Source organism: Haemaphysalis longicornis, unplaced genomic scaffold (assembly GCF_048455015.1).
Source record: "Haemaphysalis longicornis isolate Haplotype H1 unplaced genomic scaffold, Haemaphysalis longicornis Haplotype H1 scaffold_4, whole genome shotgun sequence".
Lineage (NCBI taxonomy): Eukaryota > Metazoa > Arthropoda > Arachnida > Ixodida > Ixodidae > Haemaphysalis > Haemaphysalis longicornis.
This window is the reverse complement of record NW_027526361.1, coordinates 159,752,266-159,775,838: the sequence shown is the minus strand read 5'-3', so window position 1 is coordinate 159,775,838 and position 23,573 is coordinate 159,752,266. Positions and strand designations below refer to the sequence as shown.

General features: G+C 50.6%; 1 protein-coding gene across 2 annotated transcripts; it reads right to left on the bottom strand.

Moving 5' to 3' along the window:
- Positions 1-674: 674 nt before the first annotated feature.
- Positions 675-9,705, bottom strand: LOC144179474 (uncharacterized). Of its 2 annotated transcripts, none has more exons than XR_013324247.1 (5): positions 8,524-8,997; positions 7,874-8,052; positions 5,299-5,451; positions 3,943-4,059; positions 675-1,228 (listed from the first exon to the last, which is right to left on the bottom strand). XR_013324247.1 is itself a non-coding variant. In XM_077707843.1 (5 exons), exons 1-4 carry the CDS (start codon positions 9,462-9,464, stop codon positions 3,947-3,949), a joined length of 435 nt encoding a protein of 144 aa, XP_077563969.1. In that variant the 5' UTR covers positions 9,465-9,705; the 3' UTR covers positions 675-1,228; positions 3,943-3,946. The 2 variants fall into 2 exon arrangements, 1 of the variants encoding a protein (XP_077563969.1); XM_077707843.1 differs by lacking the exon at positions 8,524-8,997 and adding an exon at positions 9,458-9,705 and having other exon boundaries at positions 7,891-8,052.
- Positions 9,706-23,573: the final 13,868 nt, after the last annotated feature.

The window sequence follows — 23,573 nt, the reverse complement described above, 5'->3', positions numbered from 1 at the left end:
GGTTCCACCAACGCTTTCAATAACTCTTGCCTTGCCGTAGCAATAGAACAATGAAACTCCCTCCCAGAATCCGTCGTTGCAGAGCAAAACACTTGAAAATTCCTTGAGTTACTATCCTCTATATCCGAAATTAACCTACACCCCAGTCGAAAATGACAACAGAAAAATTTCTGTAGTACGTCGTTTGTCGTATTTTTGCGTGTCGTACAGTCGTACCGTCGTAGTCTTGTCGTACAGTCGTCGTGTTGTGTCGTCATTCTGACATTTGTCGTGTGTAGTATTCCTGTAGCAATTTTGTTGTTTTATCGTGTGTTGTAGTCCTGTAGTGATCCTGTAGTATGTCATAGTCCTGTAGTAAACCTGTAGTGATCCTGTAGTATGTCGTAGCCCTGTAGTAATCCTGTAGTATGTCGTAGTCCTGTAGTAATGCTGTAGTATGTCACAGTTCTGATGCTCTACTGCGAGAATCATGCCTGTCTTGTCGAAGTCCTGATGCTGTGTTATGTATTCCTGGCGTCTTGCAGTCCTGACCTGTCGCACAATGCATTCATAACAATTCTGTTGCAGCAAATATCAGTATTTTTGAATCCAGCCTAGCACTGTATTTGGGCTGTCCACTGTAAGTAAACAGTTAAGACAGCCCAAATATGCCACGATCCCATGCACAGGCAAACTGAAGAGAATACAAAAATTTTATTTTAGTTTCCTTCATGCACACACAGCTCCAGGCTCGAAAAAACAAGTACAAGTACCATTAGAATTGGCTTGCCGAAGGCTGAAAGTGCACCGTCCCTAACTACAAGCATTATGGATGATCCGCGCAATTCTAACGCTGCAAAGTTGTCTGAAGCTGCAAAAACCTTATAGTAAATACACTACATTCCCAGGGAAAAGCCACCAATAGCTACAGGCTGCCACTAATGAATTGTACAGCTGCAGAAAGCCACAAAAAAACTATCAATGCACACCTCATGAAGCACAAAAACGACATTGCAAATTACATCCACCATTAAAAATGCCGCCATTTCTCACAATGACTGTTTAGTATTAAAACGGTAGAGACACTGGCTCTGGTGTTCACACCAGCCAAATTGGCAAACAAGCCCATGTACCTCCTATCGGCGCAGATCAGCGAAATTCTGCGCGAGATATCTAGCCAGAAGCTTGTGGCGCTTGTGCATTTCAGCTTGCTCGCAGACCTTCACTTGGAGGTAATGCCAGAAGGAACCTGCATCGATAGAAAAAAAAAAAACGAACATTGATGCAAGACAATGACAGGCAGCACAAAAAGACTGAAAATCATACTGCTAATACTGTGTCCTTAAACTGCACCATTTTATAAAAGCTAAACACGCTTCTGCATGCTGAGCAATAAGAAGTGCTCTCTATTGCTGATAAAGTGCTTTTCACATTACTGTGCCTATTCAAAAACGTTCAATTTAAACGATACCTTGCAAGCCCCTTCCCAGAGCGTTCCTGGCAATTCTGGAACAAGTCAAGCCATTAGGACTTAGCTCAGAAAATGTCCTTTCAAAATCAGTTTTGTTTTCATTTGTCAACAAAAACGTGATTTTTGACATGCATTTGCATCACATGGGTGCAGAAAGGGGAGTGGTCTTTGCGTGTCACTGCTACTAAAGAACAATGCATGCCAACCGTAGGTACTCTGCATCAGCGTTTGGTTTTTTATTATCAGGGCATGCAGGGTGAATCAGATGATAATTTTTAAACGTCAGGTTTGCAGTCACACAGTAATAACCCCTGAAATCGGCTGAAAATATCAAGCAGTGCCCGTTTGCAAAGTTTCTTCACGATTTTAGGCAGTCTTATTGCCTTTGCGCACATTGTTCATAGTTGTGTTGTAGTTCTACTTACCACAGGACCATTCAAACAGTTAACAACAGTTTCGGTTTTGTTTCTGCATCGCGAAATTCATATTTAGTGTTACTCTGCAGTTACTCAACTTCAAGCCTATCTGCCATGGTGCCTTGAGCATCGGCTAAACATCCTCACCAAAAAAAAAGCATGCCACTCCTGATTTCCCCCCCACCCTAAAACGTTTTCTGCAATAAGAACTTCCGATGCAAGTCAAAAGATAACGCCCAGTCACCAGATATCAGTTCCGACGAAAAGAGCACTTCAAACCGGCTTTACACACCCCCTGCTGTCCGCCTGCCAGTTTCGTTTCCATACAAGGGTATCTCCAGAGGTCTAGTGCTGCTCCTTAATTGAAATGTCTATTCGGATGGAGTCTCCAATACCTTTTGTACTGTTTCATTTCAAAAATGTTAGGTGCGCTGCAATGCATGAGGCTCATAGTGCTGATCTTTATTATCGCACAACAGCTACTTGGGCAAAGTTCGCGGGGCACGATTTTAGCGCATTGCACCGCATTTCTGTAAGCAAGGCTACAATAGCGAGTCAGAAGGTGATGATAAACCGCAAGTTTGTTTTTAGCGATAACTGACAGTGAACGTCAACAAGCATCAACCACGGAGTTACGTTTTCAACTCCATGCATGTTTTTCCGCACCGCGTGCTTGTCCCGAATACTGTGCTGGCTGTAAATGCAGTCAGTCACTGACAAAATGTTTTTACGTCACACGGGGACACATTGGTGCCTCTGATAATGTCAAATCGCCAGATTTCTTCCAGGGAACCACCCAAAATTGCCCATGTTGAAACGCAGGTTTGACTTCACCGCATGGCACGGGCACCACGCGTGGTAATTTTGTTTTATCTTAATTAGTTCTTACCAATGATTTTGCAGAAAAAAAATTTTTCTTGGACCCCTAAAAATCGGTGAATTTTCCAGTGCTAACGAGAGTTAAATTACTACAGCGTGACATCATATTCATAAAACTTTCCCCAAAGAGTTATATATAAGCCAGCTCATAAATCTCTAAGTAAAGTTAAGCAACGATAAAAGTTCAGCAAAATAACACATTAAAAAGAAAAAGTGCCGATACTCCCTAATGCAAAATTTGCGCGCAGCGTGAACTGCAGTCTTCTCAGTCGAGGTGCGTAGTTGCCGTGTCAATTTAGACAAACAAACTATCAATGCAGACAATCAAAAATGCCTCTGTTTCAGTAACTGACCATTTTGGATTAAAAGGACCCTGGAACACTCTTTAAACAGTGCCAGTAAACCTGCACAATGTTTAGATTACACTGCCAGGAATACCTGAGCCAAATATTACCAGTCCATGTGAAGCGGTGAGCACACAAATCGCGAAAGACGGGGAAAAACCAACCGCGCACTCTTCGCTCTTGGCATGGCCTAAACGACGTCATTGCGGCCATGGCTGTTTAGTTGGCTGTCGCTGGTCAACTTTGCGACTCATTTCTCACATTTCTTGTGAGGATTCGCCGTCATCGGCGCTGTGTACCAATCTCTTCTATGCCTAAACATGCACACGCAGTTTGGTATTTCTTTTGCTGAGTGCGCACGGAGTTTGAGTGAAAAACTCAATACTCTCCTTTCAACGAGACCACTAGGCAACAATTGCTTATTGCTTCAAAAACGCTCTACCAGCCTGAGCGCGCGCTTGCAAGCAGGCAGCCATGCCTGCTTTTTTGTGGCACCAAACCAGAATTGACTACCCCCCTCCCCACGTTGCAGAGAATACTTCCCAGCCTATGATATGTCCAAGGATGCCGAAGAGAACGCTGCAAGCCGCCCCCCTCTCCAGGAGAGAGCACACAGCTTTCGTTGCGTTGTTCGCAGTCGAGTTGAGAGAGAACAACTATGCGCGATTTCTAATCGTGCATAGTTTCGGTGACAGTAAAGGGCTTTTCATAATTCTTGGAAGGGCGATTTCTAGGGCAATAGACTTTACCCCAAACTACATTCCGAGTAGTCGATGGCAAGTGCTGCAGGGTCCCTTTAAAACAGTAGAGACACTGGCCTAGGTTTCCAGCAACCAAATAAGTAAACATGTACCTTCTTATTGGTGCAGATCCACGGACCCTCGTGCTAGATATCTCACTAGCAGCATGTGTCGCTTGCTCATGTCCCCTGGTTCGCAGCCCTTCATCTGCAGGTAGTGCCAGAAGGGATCTGCATCAATAGAACAAAACAATACATGTAATACAAGACAATGGCAAACAACGGAAAAAGACTGCAAATTAGACTGCCAAAACTGTGTTTTTAACCTCTGCCATTTCATAGAACTAAACACAATGGCTCCACATAGATGAGCTGCGAAGCCGGGCACAGTCGACGAAGTGCACGAAACAAACCACGTTTGTTCATAATTTGCAAGGCAGCATACTTACCAGTCGTTTTACTGAATTAAACTTGGACAGACTCGAGCTTTATTCTAGCAAACAAACATGGGGCTGTCTGTTTCCCTTACTGTGTGCGTAGCACACAACCCAATTTGCTCGACCAGTGAAGACACCAGACAGGTCGCATTTGGCTGTTCGACATCCATGTGTAAGGCTCCACATGTAAGAGGGTTTGAAACCTATAGTTTTGCATGCACGACCTACCCTCCTTCCTCTGGTCCCCACATGTGCACGCGTAAACCAGCAACCGCTTATATGTGTGTGCTTAGCAAAAACGACAAGAGCAAGCGGCACCCAGAAAATGGCTTCACTGGAATAAAACCCGAAGGGGGGGGGGATTGAAACACAGACTGTTTCGCAGTAAAACGAATGCTCCCCGTGCTAAAAAAGTGGTGCTTTTCTCATTTATATTACTGCAGAGAATAACATTACACTCATAAAACTTCTCTCCAAAAGTATATGCCAGCTTGTAAAACTTTCAGCTAAAGGGGCCATGCAGACACATCACAAGTTTGGTTCATTCGAAAGACTGCCAAAATCATAGTGACACCACTTTCATGCCCAAATAAGCTATATAAGTAGGGAAAAAGGGAATGGCCAAGCAACCCACTAGCTCATTTCCCGCAACAGAACCTAGATATCCTATGTGCCCAGCTGTGCGATTGGCTGAGGCCGGCAAAAGCAAACACAAATTAGGTACGGCTTGCAAGCTTTCCAAATGAGCTATTTGCGCATAAATGCAATGCATATTCATTTTACAGCAGTACGAATGGTGCGAGAAACAATAAAAGTACAAAATACACATAAGCATAGAAATATTGATGAGCACTGCTGTTGGTACTGGGCACACTATGCTTGTTGTAGCTGCACAGCAGTCCGCCGCTTTGGAGTTGTCTTACGTGACCCTGTTTGTCGAACATACCCCATGTTTTACAAAACGATTACTTTCTACAGTAGCAAAAACAAGCCAAGTTCTGGGACTAACAGAAAGAAAGCGTTAAACACCTACTTTCTTCACAGCCAGCGCCATAGAGGGCTCGTGCTGGTAGTGCCGCCAGCCTCGTGCTGGCGCAGCTGGTGTCGGGTGCTGGTGGTTCTGCAGGGCTCATGCTGGCAGGGAGCTGCAGGCCATGTCCACTCTTTTCACTCCCTGGAGAGGTGCCTGAGTCACATGAAAAAGTGTTGCACTCTTAAAACAATACGCAGTACAGGCAATCAGTTTTAATAAAGGCTGTGGCTAGCGTTCCGTCCAGACGAAACGATATACAAGTGCTAAAGTTCCGTCCAGACGGAACAGGGCGCTGCGGGTTATCCTTCCGTCCAGACGGAATACAACTGAGAGCTTAGCGTTCCGTCCAGACGGAGCCGGCGCGAAATTTGTACAGTTCCGTCTGGACGAAAGCAAAACCGGCTGATTAGACGCCCTGCTCCACCTTCAGATGTGGTGTAGGGGTTGCTCCTCGGATAATGGCAGTATTGTACCGGGTTCGATTCCCCCCAGACATGCTTGGTTTTTCTTTTTTTTTTTTTTTTGCGTGGTTGCGCCAGCGTTATGCAACAGCTAACTTCTTGCCCACTTTACAATTGACGCGGTGAGAGCAGTCGGTCTTGATTTCGCACTCAACCGGCTGCTCCGCTACCGCTCAATAGAGCCAAGGCCGATGTGTCCATCGCCAGAGTTCCGATCACCTCTAGTTCGTAATGGTGATTACTAATTAACGGTTCTTCTGGCTAGTCAATGAGCGGAAGCGATTCATTGAGCTGGGTAAATATCAAGAACGACTGCCCTCGCTGCTTGTTGTGAAGCGGGTTTTTTTTTTTTTTTTTTGACGTCCGCGTATTCTAGCTGCCTCACTCAGAAAATGACGCGCGTCGCGCGCGGCAGTGGGAGGAGCCTACGACTTGCGCCATTGGGGAGGCACGCGCCTCATGGCGGCAGTTTCGAAGCGCTCGACTCAGCCGGCTGGCTCCGCCAGCATAGACCGCCAGAGATTTTAGGCCACCACCCCGGCAGATACTGCATGGGCGCTTTCACTAGCTGTGCGGATGATGTTTTGTAGTACCGTTCTCGTCCAAAATTATAAGCACCTTTACCGCTCAAGCAACTTCGTGCGTGTCTTGAGCGGCATTTTGAGCGGTCGCTCGTGCTCCCGACACCATAGTTTCCCTACACCACTTCGTGGTCGAAGCCGCCGCCATGTTCCTGCCACTGGCCGCGCCGGTCGCAGCGTACCGGTGGTTCCGCTGCAGCGTCAGCGCGCCTGTGGCGTGCGCGGTGCATTTTCGCGGGCAGAAAATGCTCCGTCCGATCGCCTTTCTTGAGTTTTGTAGATTTTTACCCTACCGGTCAAACCACTTCTGCTCATTGACTAGCTAGAGTCAGTGTTACGAATCACCGAATCACCATTACGAACTAGAGGTGATCGGAACTCTGGCGATGAACACATCAGCCTTGGCTCTATTGAGCAGTAGCGGAGCAGCCGGTTGAGTGCGAAATCAAGACCGACTGCTCTCCCCGCGTCAATTGTAAATTGGGCAAGAAGTTAACTGTTGCAAAACGCTGGCTCAACCACGCAAAGGGGAAAAAAAAAAAAAAAAAAAAAAAAAAAAGCATGTCCGGGGGGAATCGAACCCGGTACAATACTGCCATTATCCGAAGCTGAACGCCTACTCCAAATCTGAAGACGGAGCACGTCGTCTAATCAGCCGGTTTTCCTTTCACCTAGACGGAACTGTACAAATTTCACGCCGGCGAACGCTAAGGTCTCAGACGTATTCCGTCTGGACGGAAGCATAACCCGCAGCGCCCCGTTCCGTCTTGACGGAACTTTAGCACTTGTATATCGTTCCGTCTGGACGGAACGCTAGCCACAGCTTTTAATTAAATTGCTCCGCTTTTAAAGGAATTTAAAGTTTGGTCAATACCATTCTCAGCACGCACAAAATCGCAAACAAGTCATTCTACATAGGTGCAGATTGTCCTTTTATGAGACTAACAAGTCACTTTTAGGGTTGGGGCTGTATGAAAAATATAGAGGAATAAGTTGTGTTGCCCACTCATAGTCACATTGTTAGCAAGTCTGCTACAAAACATAAAGCAGCATTGCCGTGTTCCTGCACTTTCACTGGAATTGCAGTTTTATGAATTTTTTTTACTAGGCCTTCTCTTCCAAACAATCTCATTGTCAAAATCCTTTACAGCGAGTAAAGCACTTTCAACGGGCAGTAATTTGTGCAGTGCCTGCAAAAAGGCCATGGCTAGCAACTAGATAAACCAATAGCTCAAAATCTTCGTATAGAAGCCACGTGACAAGGTCGTGCTGCAGGGCAGTTTTGTTTTCACCCACCAAAAGAAAGGAACCTGTTCAATCAGGCTGTAGGCTCCTTAGATGGTAATGCCACATGTTCAATCAGGCTGTAGGCTCCTTAGATGGTAATGCCACATGTTTGAGGAAGTGAAACCTTCCTGCAACAGTTGACATTACAGCCAACTAAGCATGATAGCAACTGCAGTATCTGGTACGTTGCTTAGCTCATAATAGTGATAAGAAGCCATGCACACAGATGGAGCATTGTTTACGCACTGGTGAAAAGAACTTGCCGGCCACTCCATGTTGAGTGATCGCAGCCCCCGCATCTCGGCCTCCAATTGCACGACCCTCTTCCTTAAAACTGCTACAGGGTCTTGGTCCCTTGCGGCAGCTCGAAGAATGATGTCGACCTTCGCTGATCTTTTCTCTGCCTTCGCAGTTTTTTTGTCTGCCTGCAATGAGAGGTCAAGAGATAACATGCCATACTTGTTCCGAGCCTCGTCCACCATAATGACACCTATTTAGAGCAACAAGCACACTTCAGTGTCATTTGACACGTGTTTAATGATAGTTATGAGGTCAACTTTCATGCAAATATTGACTTCCCCTAATAAACATACCTGAAAGCGGTGGCTATTTAGCACCTTGGCATTTATGTGCGTCATGTTCGATAAGAGCATTTACAAATAACATTACTGCAGTGGCTGCTGGCAAGACGGCCTTCACAGAAAAACCACGATTTCGAAGCTCGTACAGTCGGCAAAAGGCTTGTCTATAACGCGCGAGCGGCGTGCTCTAGACTGCGCGCGAGACACTTAGTGAGAACGCCTGGTTTGACACCGGTAGAATGCGAGCATGCGCGACCCGCATCAGCGCGATGGTTCTTTCCCTTGTCGCTGTGCCCGTCGCCTTGAATTCCGTACCTTCTTTCGTCGTGAGAAGCGCTGCCTGCACTGCCGGGCCGGGAAACAATAGCGGAAATGAGCGATTGGTAGTAGAGCGTTGGCTGCGTTTAACTACGCGCAACGCTTTTTTTGCGGCGCCCTACACAATTTAGACAGGAGTGTTTTCCTGTATGCGAGACAACGAACGACAATAGCAGAAAACGCATCGCTGCCGGTGTTTTATAGTAACTAGATATCGGGCCGTGATCGCTTGCACAGTGCACTGAGTATTGTGGCGTGAGCCCGTCAGCAGTGACATGCAAAGCCGAGCCCTGAAACCGGACAGTGGCGCTCAAGGGACTCATGCAGCTATTGGCGGAACGATAACGCAATGAACAGCTGTGCGCCAAGGCTAATGCAGACGAAAAACTCGCACAACGAGCGTTAAGGCGGGTAATCTCCAGTTTTGTTTCCCGGCCCGGCAGCGCAGGCACACAGCGCTTATTACGGTAAAAGAAGGCGTGGAAGCCAAGGCGACGGGTGCAGCGAGGAGGGACACAGCCAGCGCGCTGATACGGGCCTCGCATGCACACATTCTAGCAATCTAGCAATCTCCCGCGCACTCCGGAGCACGCCGCTCGCGCGTTAAAGCCTTTTGCCGACTGTACGTGAGAATGTGGCTTGGCGACTACTCGACGCCGACACGAACAATGCAGATGAATTCCTAACCCGACTAACTGGTAGCCAGCACAGTCCTGAATAGAGCGTGTTACGTGGAAAATGTGCAAGGTGGTAATACGAGCCATTTTCTTCGGCGTCGGCGCCATATACGGTGAAGCGGATCTCCGCGCCTTCCGACGGCACAGCCGGCATGCCGATATTCATTCCTTACTTTCTGCGGTAGTGGCAGATGTAAAACTGCTAAAAAGCGCTCAGACACTGTTATGCACAATTTAAGGGCAAGAACACTTACCGGTCATGTGAACGATGGTGCCGTCGAATAATCTTCCCGCGTCTCGCTGTCGCCGAGCCAAAACACTTCCCACGCCACGCTCGTAGTCGTCGACGTCCACCACAAAAAAATTACGCTCGTCCGTAGGCCCAACGACTTCTCTTCTACCTTCCAAAACATACTGAACGAAAACGTTACACGGTTACGCTTTGTTACACGGTCACACTACGTGCATACGACAACCATCGACCAGCGCAAGAAAAGAAACGCGGCGTAATGTGCGTTGCCATGTGTGTTGCAACAGTGAGGGCTGCGGCTACGGCTGGCTACGGCTTCAGTCGGCCTATATAGGCGGTGGTGGTTGATGCCAGAAGATGAAGCCGATGAAGCGATACATGAAAACTCAATCATTTTGGTTGTAATAATGAACATAATTTATTAGCGGGTTACAAACCTCTTGATAAAAATTAGCACTGTATTAACCAGTGATAGCAGATTCCAACTTCAGCACGGTTCTTTCATGTGTTGTGCTCGGCTACATAGTATGTGCGCTGATTTCTCTTTCTTTTTGCAGTGGTCGGGGCTGCGGCCCAACCAGATGCAGAGCACTTTCGGCGTTTTCTCGCGTCGACGTCGTCGCCAGAAATGCACGGCTACGCGAGCTGACGCCCGAGCGACGCCGATGTCTACGCTCGCCAGATATCGGCGTCGACGCTTGGTCGACGCAGCGCGAGAGAGCATCGGAAAGCGGGCGACAGCGTCCGTCTTCGCGCGGTTTGGGGGCATTCCTTTCAGCAGAAAACAATCGAGTTATTTTTAACTTGCGGTAATCGGTTGCCTCGAGACAAATTGCCAGCTATTTCTATTCGCAAGCGCTTATCCATTTGTGGCTTGTTCGGCTTTCAACGGGGAGATCGGGGATCTGCGATTTAAATAAGGGAGCTCTGTCTACATCGCATCCAGTATAAGCATAATGTGGCTTGTCTGCAAGATCGGTGCGTGACGAGCAAGCGTTATCAACGCCAGAATTCTAGCGGCGCATTCCCTTCCATTCGTAGCTCCCGTGGCTTGCGCTGACCGGGGATGTGCGATAGCTTTTCTTGACTCAATGAGGGACCTGTGGTTACATCGCTCGTAGCACTAGCATTATCGTCCTCGGCTCCAAGATCGGTGCGCAAGAAACAAGCGTTACCACTGCTCAAGTCTCTCAAACACGACCAAAACAAAGCACATCCGACACTATTTGTGGCTAGCCTTGTTTGGTACACCGAATTCTCTGTGCCTTCCTGTCTCCTTGTGTGGCCGAGGGGTTGGGTGTCGGACTTTCGTTTTGAAGTCCGTGGTTCGAATCCTCAAAAAGCCCTCTTTTTTTTTTTTTTTTTTTTTTTTTTTTTTGCGGCGAGGGTTTGATCAGTTTTTTTTACAGGGTACAGTCAGGGTGCCAGAGTACCTTGCCTTTTAACCTACAAATGACGTTCGACGGTAATCTCAGTATCAAGGCAGCGCTGAAATTTGTTTTTTGCTTACACTTTGAATTCATGCACCTGCAGTCGGTACATAACATGCAGGTTAAATCAAGAAGCAACTAAAGCAGTTTTGCGAGGTGCGTCTTCGTTTATCATCCTATCTTATTTTGTTCAGATTTGACCATGATGACTCGAGATACATTGCCAACATACTTATATAGCAATGAATAAATATGCCAAGTGATTTTCTTTTTTGCTAGCTAAAGTCTTGATAATTGCAGTTCAATAATCGATAATAACTGCTCATAAACGACTTCAACAGGATGGCAATTGACGTCCAGCAACGCCCGCTGACGCAGCTACTGGCGCGCGACTTCGCCGGTCTCATGCGGTTGCTCGCCCTCTCCTGAGGGCCCGCGCGTTGACGCCGAACGACGCCGACGATCGCGCGACGCGTGATTTCGCGTCCATGTGGTTAGGACTTTATTGTGGCTGCTTTATTGATTCTCTTTTAGTTGTGTCATTGGTGCTTCACCTGTTCGCCTGCTGCCACGATGTGGGTAGGTGTGGAGTTTGGTTTCAGCTTTTTTTCTCACGTACAATTTGGTTTTTATGGAAAGAAACTTCTTGGGCGTTCGCACCTTTTTATTTTTTTATTGGCTGTGAATTGCGGTGTCGGGTTTAGGGCGATATTGTGTGTTCTATTTTGTTAGTCGTCGTGTTACAGCGAGCAAAATAGTAAACTCAATTCTGCTCCCGCGTCCCCGGTGTTAAAATTGGAAGTTTCATTTCGTCGTTGATTCTGTGAGCAGGAAAGTGGTAAAAATATTCTCTTTCATCGCAAGAAATAAACACATAACAGCTTTGCAACTGCAGTTGCAAAGCTGTCCTCACGACAGAATTATCTTGTTCGACTGTTGGCTGTTGTGTAGACAGATTCATGTATCGCGACATATTTTGCCACGGCAGCCGCATCTGTAGTGACGACAAGAATCTGCCGTCACGACAGCCGGCTTTGCTACTACAGCATTTTTGTCGTGGTCCTGTTGCAACTACAGACGTCACGACAGCATTTATGCCTCTGTAGTTACTACAAGATTCTGTCGTCACGACAGCAAGCTTTGCTACTACAGCATTTTTGTCGTAGTCTTGTAGTAACGACAGACGTCACGACAGCTGGCTATGTCACGACAGCATGATGGCTGTCGTGACGACAGGTAGTTCTGTTGGGACTACAGGAATGTTTGTCGTTGAGAAGATTGACTCTGTCGTTACGACAGAAATGTGTGTCGTAACAACAGAAAGCTTTGTCGTAACGACAGGAATTCTTTCGTAACTACAGAAATTGTGTCGTACGACAGGAATTCTTGTTGGGTTTCTGTCGTATTCCTGTTGACATTTTCGACTGGGACTATTCTGTTTCTCGTTTCTTTGTCTACGCGTAATTTTAGCGTCCTTTTCAATTGCTTCTACTTCTCGTTGCTTCTTTAAATGTCTGATAAATATATTACACCCCCCGCCATTAATACAATAACTGGAGACCCGGCGTTTCGAAGCCGGCTCGGCTCCTTCTTCAGAGGTGTCACAGCTTACATTGCAACGTCGCCTTGCAACCTTTCGCCGCTGCCGGCCTCCCACGAACCCCGCTCTGCGGAACGCAGCTCTTGTGTTTTCGCAGACTGGGGAGTCCCTCGCGAGCCATTGCGGCTCCGTGGGGTTCGCTGTAGATAGCTTGACTCAACTTAAAGGCACTTCCTCCAGTTTGCCTTTTTCTCGAAGATTGCAGTTTCGGCGAGGTCAGCTTCTTGGTCTACCGCCTCGTATTGTTCGGAGAAGGGGGCTGCGTTCCTTGTCCTGTCTGCGGACGTTGTTCTTGCACTGCCTTGTCCTCTAGGGAATATTTTGGGGTGCTGAGCGCAAAGAGTGGGGAACACCACTCCGGGTGCTTCGCCACCGTAGCACGGTGGGCAAGGGGATTAGACGGCCCACCGACGCCGACCGTGTGAGAGTACGCAGGCCGGCAGGCCGGCGCCCTTCTGGTTCCTGGTTCGTAGGGCACTGGCACGCATTCCAAAGGCCCTACGGTTGCTGCCCTCAGTGAGTTCATTGCTCTTTTTAGCTTTTTTTTGTCTTCTTTGGCAGACTAAGGAACGCATGACTCCTTAGAATCGCTCACCTCTCTCCCTTTCCCTTCTCTTTTTTTATTTTCTTCTCTTTTTTAAGGTTGTAAACTGCAATGATCTTAGCTACGCAAAAATTTTTTCATGCCTGTACGTGTTTACATTCTTTACACGAATGTATGTCGGAATTGTTCCTGTATTCTTGTTATGTGTGTACTATTATTTTGCCTGCCCCCTTATGTAATACCCCGCAAGGGGCCTTTAAGGGTACAATAAATTATTAATATGATGATGATGATGATGCGCACGCCTGTACAGCGCATACCTGCGCGCCGAAGTTGTGTCCCAGCTCGTGGCAGAAGACCAGCTCGGACACGGCGGCCACCACAAAGGCGTTGAAGTTGACGAACGTCAGCACGCCCACGTTGGTGCTCACCGTGAGGATCTCGGTGCTGCCGCCCACGGACACCGCCGTGGGCCGCGCCTTCTCGCACACGCCGCCCTTGTTGCCTGCCACACCGAAACAAACGTTCTTCAACTGCCCATTGAAGGGGTCGGAAATAGATTTTCGACAAAAAAAATTGTTTCGTGTGAATATGTTGACGTGTGGAACCTTTATACGCTTCTCGCGCTGCCACTGAAATCCCCTAGCGGCCCGTTTCGAAAGCAGTCACGGGAGTCTCCGGCCCGCTCACCACTGTCACCGCTGCATTTGCGGCACGTTTGCGACTGAGATTTCCCATTTCTATGCGTTCGAAATAGATATTTATGTGGCGTAATCAATGTGTTCACAAATTTGGTGTATTTGTAAATGCTTCTGACGCGATGTTAGTGTGGTACATTCGGTGCGTAAAAGCGCCCAGAGTGTGCCTCAGGCCGGCGCCGCAAAACCGACATATGCATGCATGGAGCCGATTTTGCTTCCACTTAGTTGAGATTCACTAAGGGCACCTCCGTGAGCAGCGTTCCTTCAGATGCTCATGTTAAAGCTATACACTACGATGTAAATCTGCTTCATATGCCTACATAATCTAGCGGAGCATTCATATCTGACCACGCCAGTTACGCAATCATTTCTCAGATGTTGCTCACTACCCTGAACAAGCCAATATGGCATACATTTAACGAACGTTCTTCGCAATGAGTACGATGGATAAGGCAAAATCACACGCGAAAATCAGCACACGCATCAGCATACGACAAGGACTTTTATGCTGGGTCACCTTGTCGCGAGGTGAGCGCTCGCACTCGATCATCTGCTACATATATCTTCCCCGAGCAGCGCGGAGAGGGTCTTACATAGTAAACTGCGTACCCGACTTCTTCGAAACATCGTCATATGGCTTCTTCGAAACATCGTCATATGACACAGGGAGCCTGCAAAATCTAGCACAAACTGAAATCAGGGGGTCTTGCGAGATACCACACTGTTCCTACCACACCTTTTATCGCTTGTGAACTTACTTTGTACTTAAAAAAAAAAAATTCGCCCGCCGAGTGATCAGTTCGTTTAAGTCGCACAACAGAATAAAAGTGACAAGGTTCATTCCTTGATTTCGCTCTGCATTTGTACGCGACGATCGTTAAAGTCCCACTCCATCCACTCCCCTGCCTTGGGAAATATCAGCGCAATTCGCAACTAGTTTGGTGTACGGCTGTAACTTCAAGTTCGTGTTCCATGATCAGGCGACTAAGTTGATGCCGTCTCCGTTTTGCAGACAGCCCTCGAAGATTTAGGGTACCAATGCGTAATACTGTTCCTGTTGTAGTTGTTTACAAGCAAGAACAAGTGGACTTCGCAGTACATACATTTCCGGCCACTGATTGCGTACAAGGGAAGGACAATGCAATGCTGGGAAAAAAAAGGAGGGGATAGGGAGGAGGAAGGGGCGTGATTCACGCGCACAGCATATTCCCCTCCTCAGCGTGGGTCGAACCGTCCTTCGGGTCGCACCCGTCCCTGAGACAGCGTTCGCGTGGGTTCTGTTGCCGCCGGGTTCTCGCTCGTCGCCGCATTGGGCTTTTCGCGGTACGGCGAGCGCCGCATGGGAGCCGCGGTGGGAGGTGGCTCATCCGGGTCGGCGGGTGAAGGGAAAGAAACGGCGCCCCCCGTGGCGGGAATCGAAATATACTTCGCGCTACAAGGATGGGACGAAAGAAGAGGACACACCACACAGCGCAGACTAACACACTGTGCAGATTCCACGCACATACCGTACTTACCCGATTCTAACGCGCCCCCGATTCTAACGCGCACCCGATTTTCCTGGCAAAAAAAACAAAAAAACTTGCACCTCCTATTGTAACGCGCACGGAACTTTATAACCCAGACAAACGAATGCGGGAGAAATGGGCGATTTATTTCCCGAAGTAATCTCACTCCTCGTCGCTTTCCGCTGACCACAACATCTCGTCCTCGGTGCCGCCAAGAGTGTTCGCGATGCCACACTTCTGAAGGAACGTTCAACCATGGTCGATGGGATCGTGGCCCACGCCTCGCACGCCCATCCCGCGAGCTTCTCCAGAGTCGCATGCTTCAGCTGACCGCTCGTTTTGAACGCGTGAGAGCCGCTGCTGCCATTGCTGTTGTCAAGTGCGCACGTGGAACGATTTGACGATTTGTGTGAACACCGATAGAAAACCATGGGCGCTTATGCTTCCTCCGTTCTAAAAATTGTTGCTAAACATGGAGGAAGTCTTCCTCCATGTTGCTAAAGGCTTTGGCGCCATCTTGAGATGGTGATGGCGATGGGTGGGACGAAATTTCCGCTGCTTCAGCAGTTTCGGTTTCGTATCCGATTCTAACGCGCATGCGATTTGTCGGCCTATTTTTCCGGGAAGCGCGTTAGAATCGGGTAATTACGGTATGTACTACTATCGCGTATACATGTGGAAACAAGAAAATATTTAAAAATAAAATAGAAAAATAAAAACGCACACCTTCACCATGACACATGCCGTCTCAAACAGATTATACACCATCAAGAAACGCGATTTCCTTGCCAAACAGCGATATTGAAGCAACACTAATGCACCTATCCCCCGCGCGCACAATTTCCCGCGCCTCCATTATCTCCCGCGTGAGCGCGTCACGGCTCCTTGTTTTTGTTTTTAAAAAAAATGGAACACACCTGCAGTCACGAGAATGAGTGCCAAGATGCCCGCTTATCGCGTTGCCAACATTATTTTTGTGCTCTCGGAGCCTATCATTAATACATCTGCCAGTTTGGCAGATACATACCTTTTTGCAGCACAACCGAATCAAGTACACCACTCCCTCCATGCAGGCAACGAACTTACTTTGGTACTTCGTGCGGCACCCATTATCTTCTTTTCGAGCGGCGTTGACCTGTCGGCAAAGCTTTGCAAGCTTGTTGGGCGCAGAAAAAATCACATTCGTTCCTGAACGTCGAGCGATAACGCTTGAGGTTGTGGCTCAGCTGGTGGATGTACGGAATCACCGCAATCTTTCGTTTGTCCTCGGGATTCTCGTCACCTGCTGGCCACGTGTCTCGCTCTTCCAGCTTAGCCTCTTTGAGTATCTTTTCGGCTACTGACACAACCAGGTGTGTAGGGTAGCCGGAACTCGATAGTCGCTCAGCTTGCTGAGCCAGGCATGTGCGGGCATGAATATGGAAATGCATTCCTGACACACAGGGTAGCAATGACTTTCTTGACAAGCTTCGAGTGAGAAGACCCAAAAGGAAGGAGTGGTTTGTTCGCCCTAGGAGCATAAGACCAGCAGACGTGGCTGCTGGTGAAATGAAGGTCCAGTTCTAAAAACCCGATGTGCGCTTCGTGGGTAACTCGCAGTAATAAGCAACGGCTTCAGGTGCTCGCTAAAAAGCGAAATGACACGCTCTGCGGGGGCTTCCAGGCTCTGGGCTACACAGCCTAAAACAACAAGGTAATCGTCGACGTATCGGAATACTTTTAACACTTTCGAATCATCCAGATGCTCATTAATTTTTCTGTCCAGTTTTGCGATGTACAAGTCACTAAGTACTGGCGCTATACATGGCCCAATGCATATGACGTTCCTCTGAATGAAAGTCTTATCGTCGAAACACACATGAGTGGACCTAAGGTACACGGACAGGAGGTCTAAAAACCCACCGGCAGACACGCCTGCGTTGTTTAAGAACGCAACACCACGTTTGTCACTGCATTCCTGCACACAAATAAGCAGTTCGTCATGGGGTAGAGAGTAGAACAGGTCTTTTACGTCTATTGAGCAAGCGGCAAAGATCTGGTCCGAACTATGTTTAAGGTAGTCAGTAATGGGATTAAAGTTTTGAATTCAAAACGGGTCGTCTACAGTTAAAATAGCCAGTTTATCTTGTAAGTATCTGGCAACCAGTTTTTGCCAAGTGTCGATTTCTGAAACGATCGCTCGAAACGGCTGGTCCACCTTGTGCGTTTTGACGCTAAAAAAGACATCAAGGTTCAGTTTCTTAGGTTTGTCTAAGGAGCGGGCAAGTTTTCCAAGTCCAATTGCATTGCATATCTTCCGCACCTCCGATTTGACCCCTGCCAGTACGACATTGGTCCGTACCTCCGATTTGACCGTGGTCAGTACGGCAAGGGCTCAGTTAGCACAAAAATAATGTTGGCAACGTGATTAGCGGGCATCTTGGCACTCATTGCCGTGACTGCAGGTGTGTTCCATTTTTTGAAAAAAAAAACAAAGGTGCTCGCTGGGAGCCGTGTCGCGCTCACGCGGGAGATAATGGAGGCGCGGGAAATTGTGCCCGTGGGGGATAGGTGCATTGGCAGCAGCGGCAGCGGCGCAACGTTCATGCTCTAACGCCCGCACTCCTGTGTGTTGCAGGTTAGTAACCATATCATTGTTGTGCTGCTCTCACTTTTGCTGTTGCTGCTGCCACGGTGTAACATGCCTCCTGAGGAAACGTGTAAAGTGTAGGATGGGGTGCGGCACTCATCTGCCAAACCCTCCACCATATGACAACGGTAGGTGGCTTTATCACCGGTAGCGCCTGAGTCAACCGACTCGGCCGCTCAAGCAACGCGGTACCCGTCGACGACGCCGAAGACGGGAGCGCGAGGGTGGTTTGGAGAATAAACCACCCCAGAGGATTACCGCCGTTGTCCTTGCCTCTTGCCTGCCTTCCCACGCCGGCGTTGTACACACGGCAGCAGCGTGCGGAGGATCGTCCTAGTTAGACCCACGCCACATTTTGGCGCCCCTAACGTGGGGCCTCGTCTGCAAACTCAGTTGAACCGAACAATCAGGCAATATGGCAGGCAACGCCAGCGAGTGGTGCGATCTGATGATGCTCGCCGGCCAGGCTGCAGAAACCCCTCCGACGTTCCTCACACCACCAGCGAACGAATACGTGAGTCGGGAGCACCCCCCTACGGCCGAGTCACGAGCGCGGAGCGCGCACAGTCAGCCACCGCACATTTTCGCTTCCACTGCTACCAACTGGCGCCGACCGCCACCGGGCGCTCGCCCTTCGCGTACAAGGCAAACGCCTTCCAACGCGCGCCATTCCCCGAACGCAGCGAGCACTTCGCACCAATCGGCACGGGGCCCTACCAAGCTGCACGGGCGGCGGGCTCGACAGATCCCACGGTGCCGCGGACATGTACCGCTGGACGAACGACGCCGCGCCGGACATGCTGATCCAGTCGCCCCCGCAAACGGTAAGTGAGCGCACGGAAGGGCCAGCAAACACGGCCAGTGTCGCAACGGCACTTGCCAGCGCGATACAGCAAGCCCTGCAGGCTGTACGGCCGGCCGGCCCCCGCATCAACATGCTGGTTCCTACGTACAGCGGCTGCAGCGACCAAACGAGCGCCAACGCGTTCTTGGTGGTGCTGAATCGGTACCGACAGGCGACCGGCTGCAGCGACAGCGACGTCTTGAGCAGAATTCTGCCCGCGGCCTTGGTTGGGGACGCTGCGAGGTGGCACAGACTCGTCGGCTGCACAGCGGCCACTCATCCCACGTTGGACGGCCACGTGGGATGAGTGGAATGAGAGCCACCCCACCTTCGCTTTATACCTGCGCGGCTGCAGCTGCCGCAATCTCAACGAGCTGGCCACGGAAGCGCGCAAGGTGCAAGCCGCAATCGCGGCTTCTCGCGTCTATCGGCCACCACCGCCACCCGGAGAGTCGCTCGAACCCAGTTGTGCCTGGCATGGAGGCGCGCTCCTCGGGCAGGCGGATCGAGATATCCGGGAGCAGCAAACGCGGCTCCCACTTTCAGACCGAGCGCTGCATCCGTACCCATCCGGGCTGCGAAGCGCGGAGTCGGGAAGCCCGGACTTCTCGAGAGCGCCGATCAGCGGTTCAAACCGACCGCTCCGGCAACTACCGGCACCGCCGACCACCACACCAAATGACGACGGCGCGGTGCCTAACGGCCGCCGAGCGCCGGAACGGCATCGAGCACCACGGCGTGAAATACGGTGTTACGGCTGTGGCCGACCTGGTCACATAGCTCGCCTTTGCCCTTCGGGTCAGGGAAACGGAGTGGGCCGCCGGTGAAGGCACCGGCGGCCGCACCAGCTAACGCAGACGTCATCACAGCGCCGACAGCCTTCCGAGTCGGAATCTCGCCGGATTCGCTGCGCCATTCATCGACCTCGCAATCGCGGGGCAGGAATTTAAGGCGCTCTTGGACACGGCCGCGAGCCCCTCTCTCATAGGGGACGAAGTCGTTCGCCACCTCAGGCGAAACGCCGTTCGGTTACGCGACCGAGGGACGCCCCTCCAGCTCGCGTGCGGGGAAGCGCGGTCGGGCGGCGACGTGCGCATCACCGTCCGGTGGAATCGGCAGAAGCGACGAATGCGCTTCGTGCACTTGCCTGGGCTCACTGGCTCGGTCATCTTGGGCAGAAACTTCATGTCCAAAACCGGCATCGTGGTCGACATCGGTATGGGAGGCTATCGGGAACCTCCGCTTATGTGACTCCTGCCGTTCGCCGAGCCACCGGCGGTGGCGGTGCCGACAAGCACCGCGGCGGCGGCACACCCGCAAATGCGCATGGAGGAGAAACAGCCGCAGGGCGGCCGCCCCCAGGCCGCTCGTAGCGGCGGAGAGGCCAGCTCGGGAGGAACGGATCGCGGAATAACGCGCGCTACTGGCAAACGCTTGTGAGCTGTCCACTCCCGAGCAAGATCGCGTCCTGTCACTGCTGGGTGAGTTCAAGGAGATGTTCACCGAGCAGCCGGGCTGTACCAACGTGGTACAGCACGGCATCGACACGGGTGAGGCCCAGCTTTAAAATGTAATCCCCGCCCGGTAAGTCCCGTCAAGCGGCAGGCGACTGACGCCGCGTTGGATGAGTTGCTCAAAGAGGGGATCATTCGCCGCTCAACGAGCCCATGGGGATTCCCGGTGGTGCTGGTGCGCAAAAAAGACGGTAGCTGGCGTTTGTGCGTGGATTACAGGAGGCTGAATGCAGTCACCCAGAAAGATGCGTACCCCTTCCCGAACGTGGACGAAATCGTCTCAAACCTTGGGGGTGCTAGCTACTTCTCCATCTTGGACGCCAGCAAGGGATACCTGCAGGTCGAGATGCGACCGGGCGAAGAATGCAAGACGGCATTCACGTGCCACTGGGGGCTGTATGAGTTCGTCCGCATGCCTTTCGGTTTGTGCGGAAGTCCGAGCACATTCCAGAGGCTGATCGATCGGGTGCTTGGAGATGCCAAGTGGCAACACGCACTCGCCTACCTGGACGACATCGTCGTGTACTCCCGCACCTTCGAGGAGCACCTCAGCCACTTGAGGGACGTTTTGGGGAAACTGAGGGCGGCAGGAATCACACTGAACCCATCCAAGGCCCAAATCTGCAGTTCTCAAGTGAGTTTGCTCGGGTACAACGTCGAGCGAGGGCAAGTGTCCCCGGACCCAGGGAAGTTACAGCCAATCCTGGAATTCCCTGCGCCGAAGGACGTGAGCGGGGTACGCCGCTTCCTCGGAATGGTAGGGTACTATCGTAAAAATTTAAAGCGCAACAAATTTAGACAAAAGACGAATGACACAAGGACAAGCGCTACTTCCAACTGGGAATTTTATTTACGAAACAACATATATATATATACGAAAAGGTGCAAAAATACAAAAAACAGTGCATGTGCGCATCGTCTTAAACTAGAGTATGTGCGCACTATACATGCGCGCACACGCTCCTCAGTTCTTTTGCTGATAACGATACCGAGGTCGTGCTCACACAATCTTTGCCACCACGATGTATCTCAGCCGCCTCCATAATCTCCCGTGTGCGCTGATCGGGATCGCGAAAGACGACTGTACATTCATCAAATCGAGGCGAACACTTGCAGTTCTGGCAATGACTGGCGAGGTTCCCGTCCGTGCCTTTTTCCGCTCGATTGGCATGCTCACGGAGGCGTTCGTTAACCTAACCCACCAACCTAACAAGATGGTGGTTGTTCCCTACCTACACGGCATTTCACACAAAAGATTGGTGGAAGGGTTGACGTCAAAGTTCTGATGTCTGCTCCGGAAAAACTGTCGCGGCTTTGCACTGTTACGTGCCCGGTTCCGAAAGAAAAGAAAAAGTGCGGGGTGAAGCACCAAAATCAGTGCGTCGATTGCACTGCGGGAGTGGTGTATAAGCTCCCATTGTCTTGCCATAGGGCCTACATTGGACAAAGAGGACGGTGCCTTAATGAACGCCTCCGTGAGCATGCCAGTCGAGCGGAAAAAGGCACGGGCGGGAACCTCGCCAGTCATTGCCAGAACTGCAAGTGTTCGCCTCGATTTGATGAATGTACAGTCGTCTTTCGCGATCCCGATCAGCGCACACGGGAGATTATGGAGGCGGCTGAGATACATCGTGGTGGCAAAGATTGTGTGAGCACGACATCGGTATCGTTATCAGCAAAAGAGCTGGCCTTCCTGGGTACGCCCATGGCACGAGGAGCGTGTGCGCGCCTGTACAGTGCGCACATACTCTAGTTGAGGACGATGCGCACATGCACTGTTTTTTGTATTTTTGCACCTTTTCGTATATATATGTTGTTTCGTAAATAAAATTCCCAGTTGGAAGTAGCGCTTGTCCTTGTGTCATTCGTCTTTTGTCTAAATTTGTTGCGCTTTAAATTTTCACTATGGAGTACCAACTAGCTCGAACCCTCACGTTGTTAGGGTACTATCGTCAGTTTATTCCGGCGTGCGTACGCCTGCAAGAGCACCTCACAAAACTACTCAGGAAGAACGCTCCCTGGGAGTGGGGAGAAGCGCAGCAGCGCAGTTTCCGGCGGCTATCACAAAGCATTGCCGACACGGCATTGCTAAAGCTTCTGGACGTCAACAAGCCCTTTGTGATACAGAAGGACGCGAGCGACCTCGGCATAGGAGCCGTGCTGCTGCAAACGGAGGGAGAGCAGCTGCGACCGGTGGCGTTCGCCAGCCGAGCACTAACGCCCGCCGAGAGAAACTACTCGGTGACCGAGAAAGAATGTCTGGCGATTATCTACGCGCTGCGAAAGTTCGAGGTGTACGTAGAAGGGACCAAATTTACGGTCGAAACCGACCACATGGCTGCCCGCCTCCGGGAGCCTAGCGGGAGGCTTGCGCGGTGGGCCGTGACCCTACAGCGCTTTGAATACGAGGTGCGATATCGCAAAGGGGCCACAAACGTGGTAGCCGACGCGTTGTCAAGGGCACCCGTACACGACAAGCATCCGGCGGGAGAAGCTGAGGAGGAGGCCGAGGGTCAACGACCCTCTCGCCGCGAGAGGAGCGTTGCGGAGCGCGGGAGCACTTCCTGAAAGCGCAGAGCACGAGCACCTCGTGGGGACAAGGGTTCCCCTGACGATAGCGTTCAGGCGGACAGAGCTGCTGCAGGCCCAGCAGGAGGACAAGTTTTGCCGGAAGGTGATCAGCAGTCTCAGCCAAGAGGCTGAAAACCGGGCAGTTCAGAGGCGGGAGAACCTAGGAAGCCCTGAAGCCACGGGTACGGCGGAGGGCGTGAGCTCTAGCGCAGCTAGTGAGCTGGACAGGTTCCTGCTGGATGCCGACGGTGCTCTGCTGAAATACGTTCCCGGCAACGACGACTCGGTAGAGTGTTTCAAGGCCGTAATTCCTCGCAAACTCAGACGGGCCGCACTCCAGCACTACCACGACGCAGACGGTCACGGTAGCGCGCCCAAGACATGGCAAAAGCTTTGTCGGCACGCTACCTGGTCGGGCATGAAAGCCCAGGTGTGCAGGTACGTACGTACGTGCCACGTCTGCCAAGAGCTCAAGCCGAGAGGGGGGAAAACGCCGGGCCTCCAGCAGCCCATAGTAAGCACGAAGCCGTGGGAAATCCTGGCGTGCGATCTGATGTGCCCGCTGCCCCGCAGCAAACGGGGGTACAAGTACGTACTAGTGGTGACATGCCACTTCAGCGGGCTCGCAGAAATCTACCCGTTAGCTGCGCAAGGCGACGGCGCATGAAACCCTGCAAAGGCTGTCCGAGGTGTTTTGTCGCTACGGCTTTCCCAAGCAGCTGATCACCGACAACGCCACGTATTACACCTCGAAGGTGTTTCGGGATTCGTGAGCCGTC

Coding starts and splice junctions, on each gene's coding strand:
- LOC144179474 (XM_077707843.1), bottom strand. Junction 5,452..7,890: donor CACTCAACATGGAGTGGCCG/GCAAGTTCTTTT, acceptor CATGTGACTCAG/GCACCTCTCCAGGGAGTGAA. Junction 4,060..5,298: donor TGGCGCTGGCTGTGAAGAAA/GTAGGTGTTTAA, acceptor CTATTGATGCAG/ATCCCTTCTGGCACTACCTG.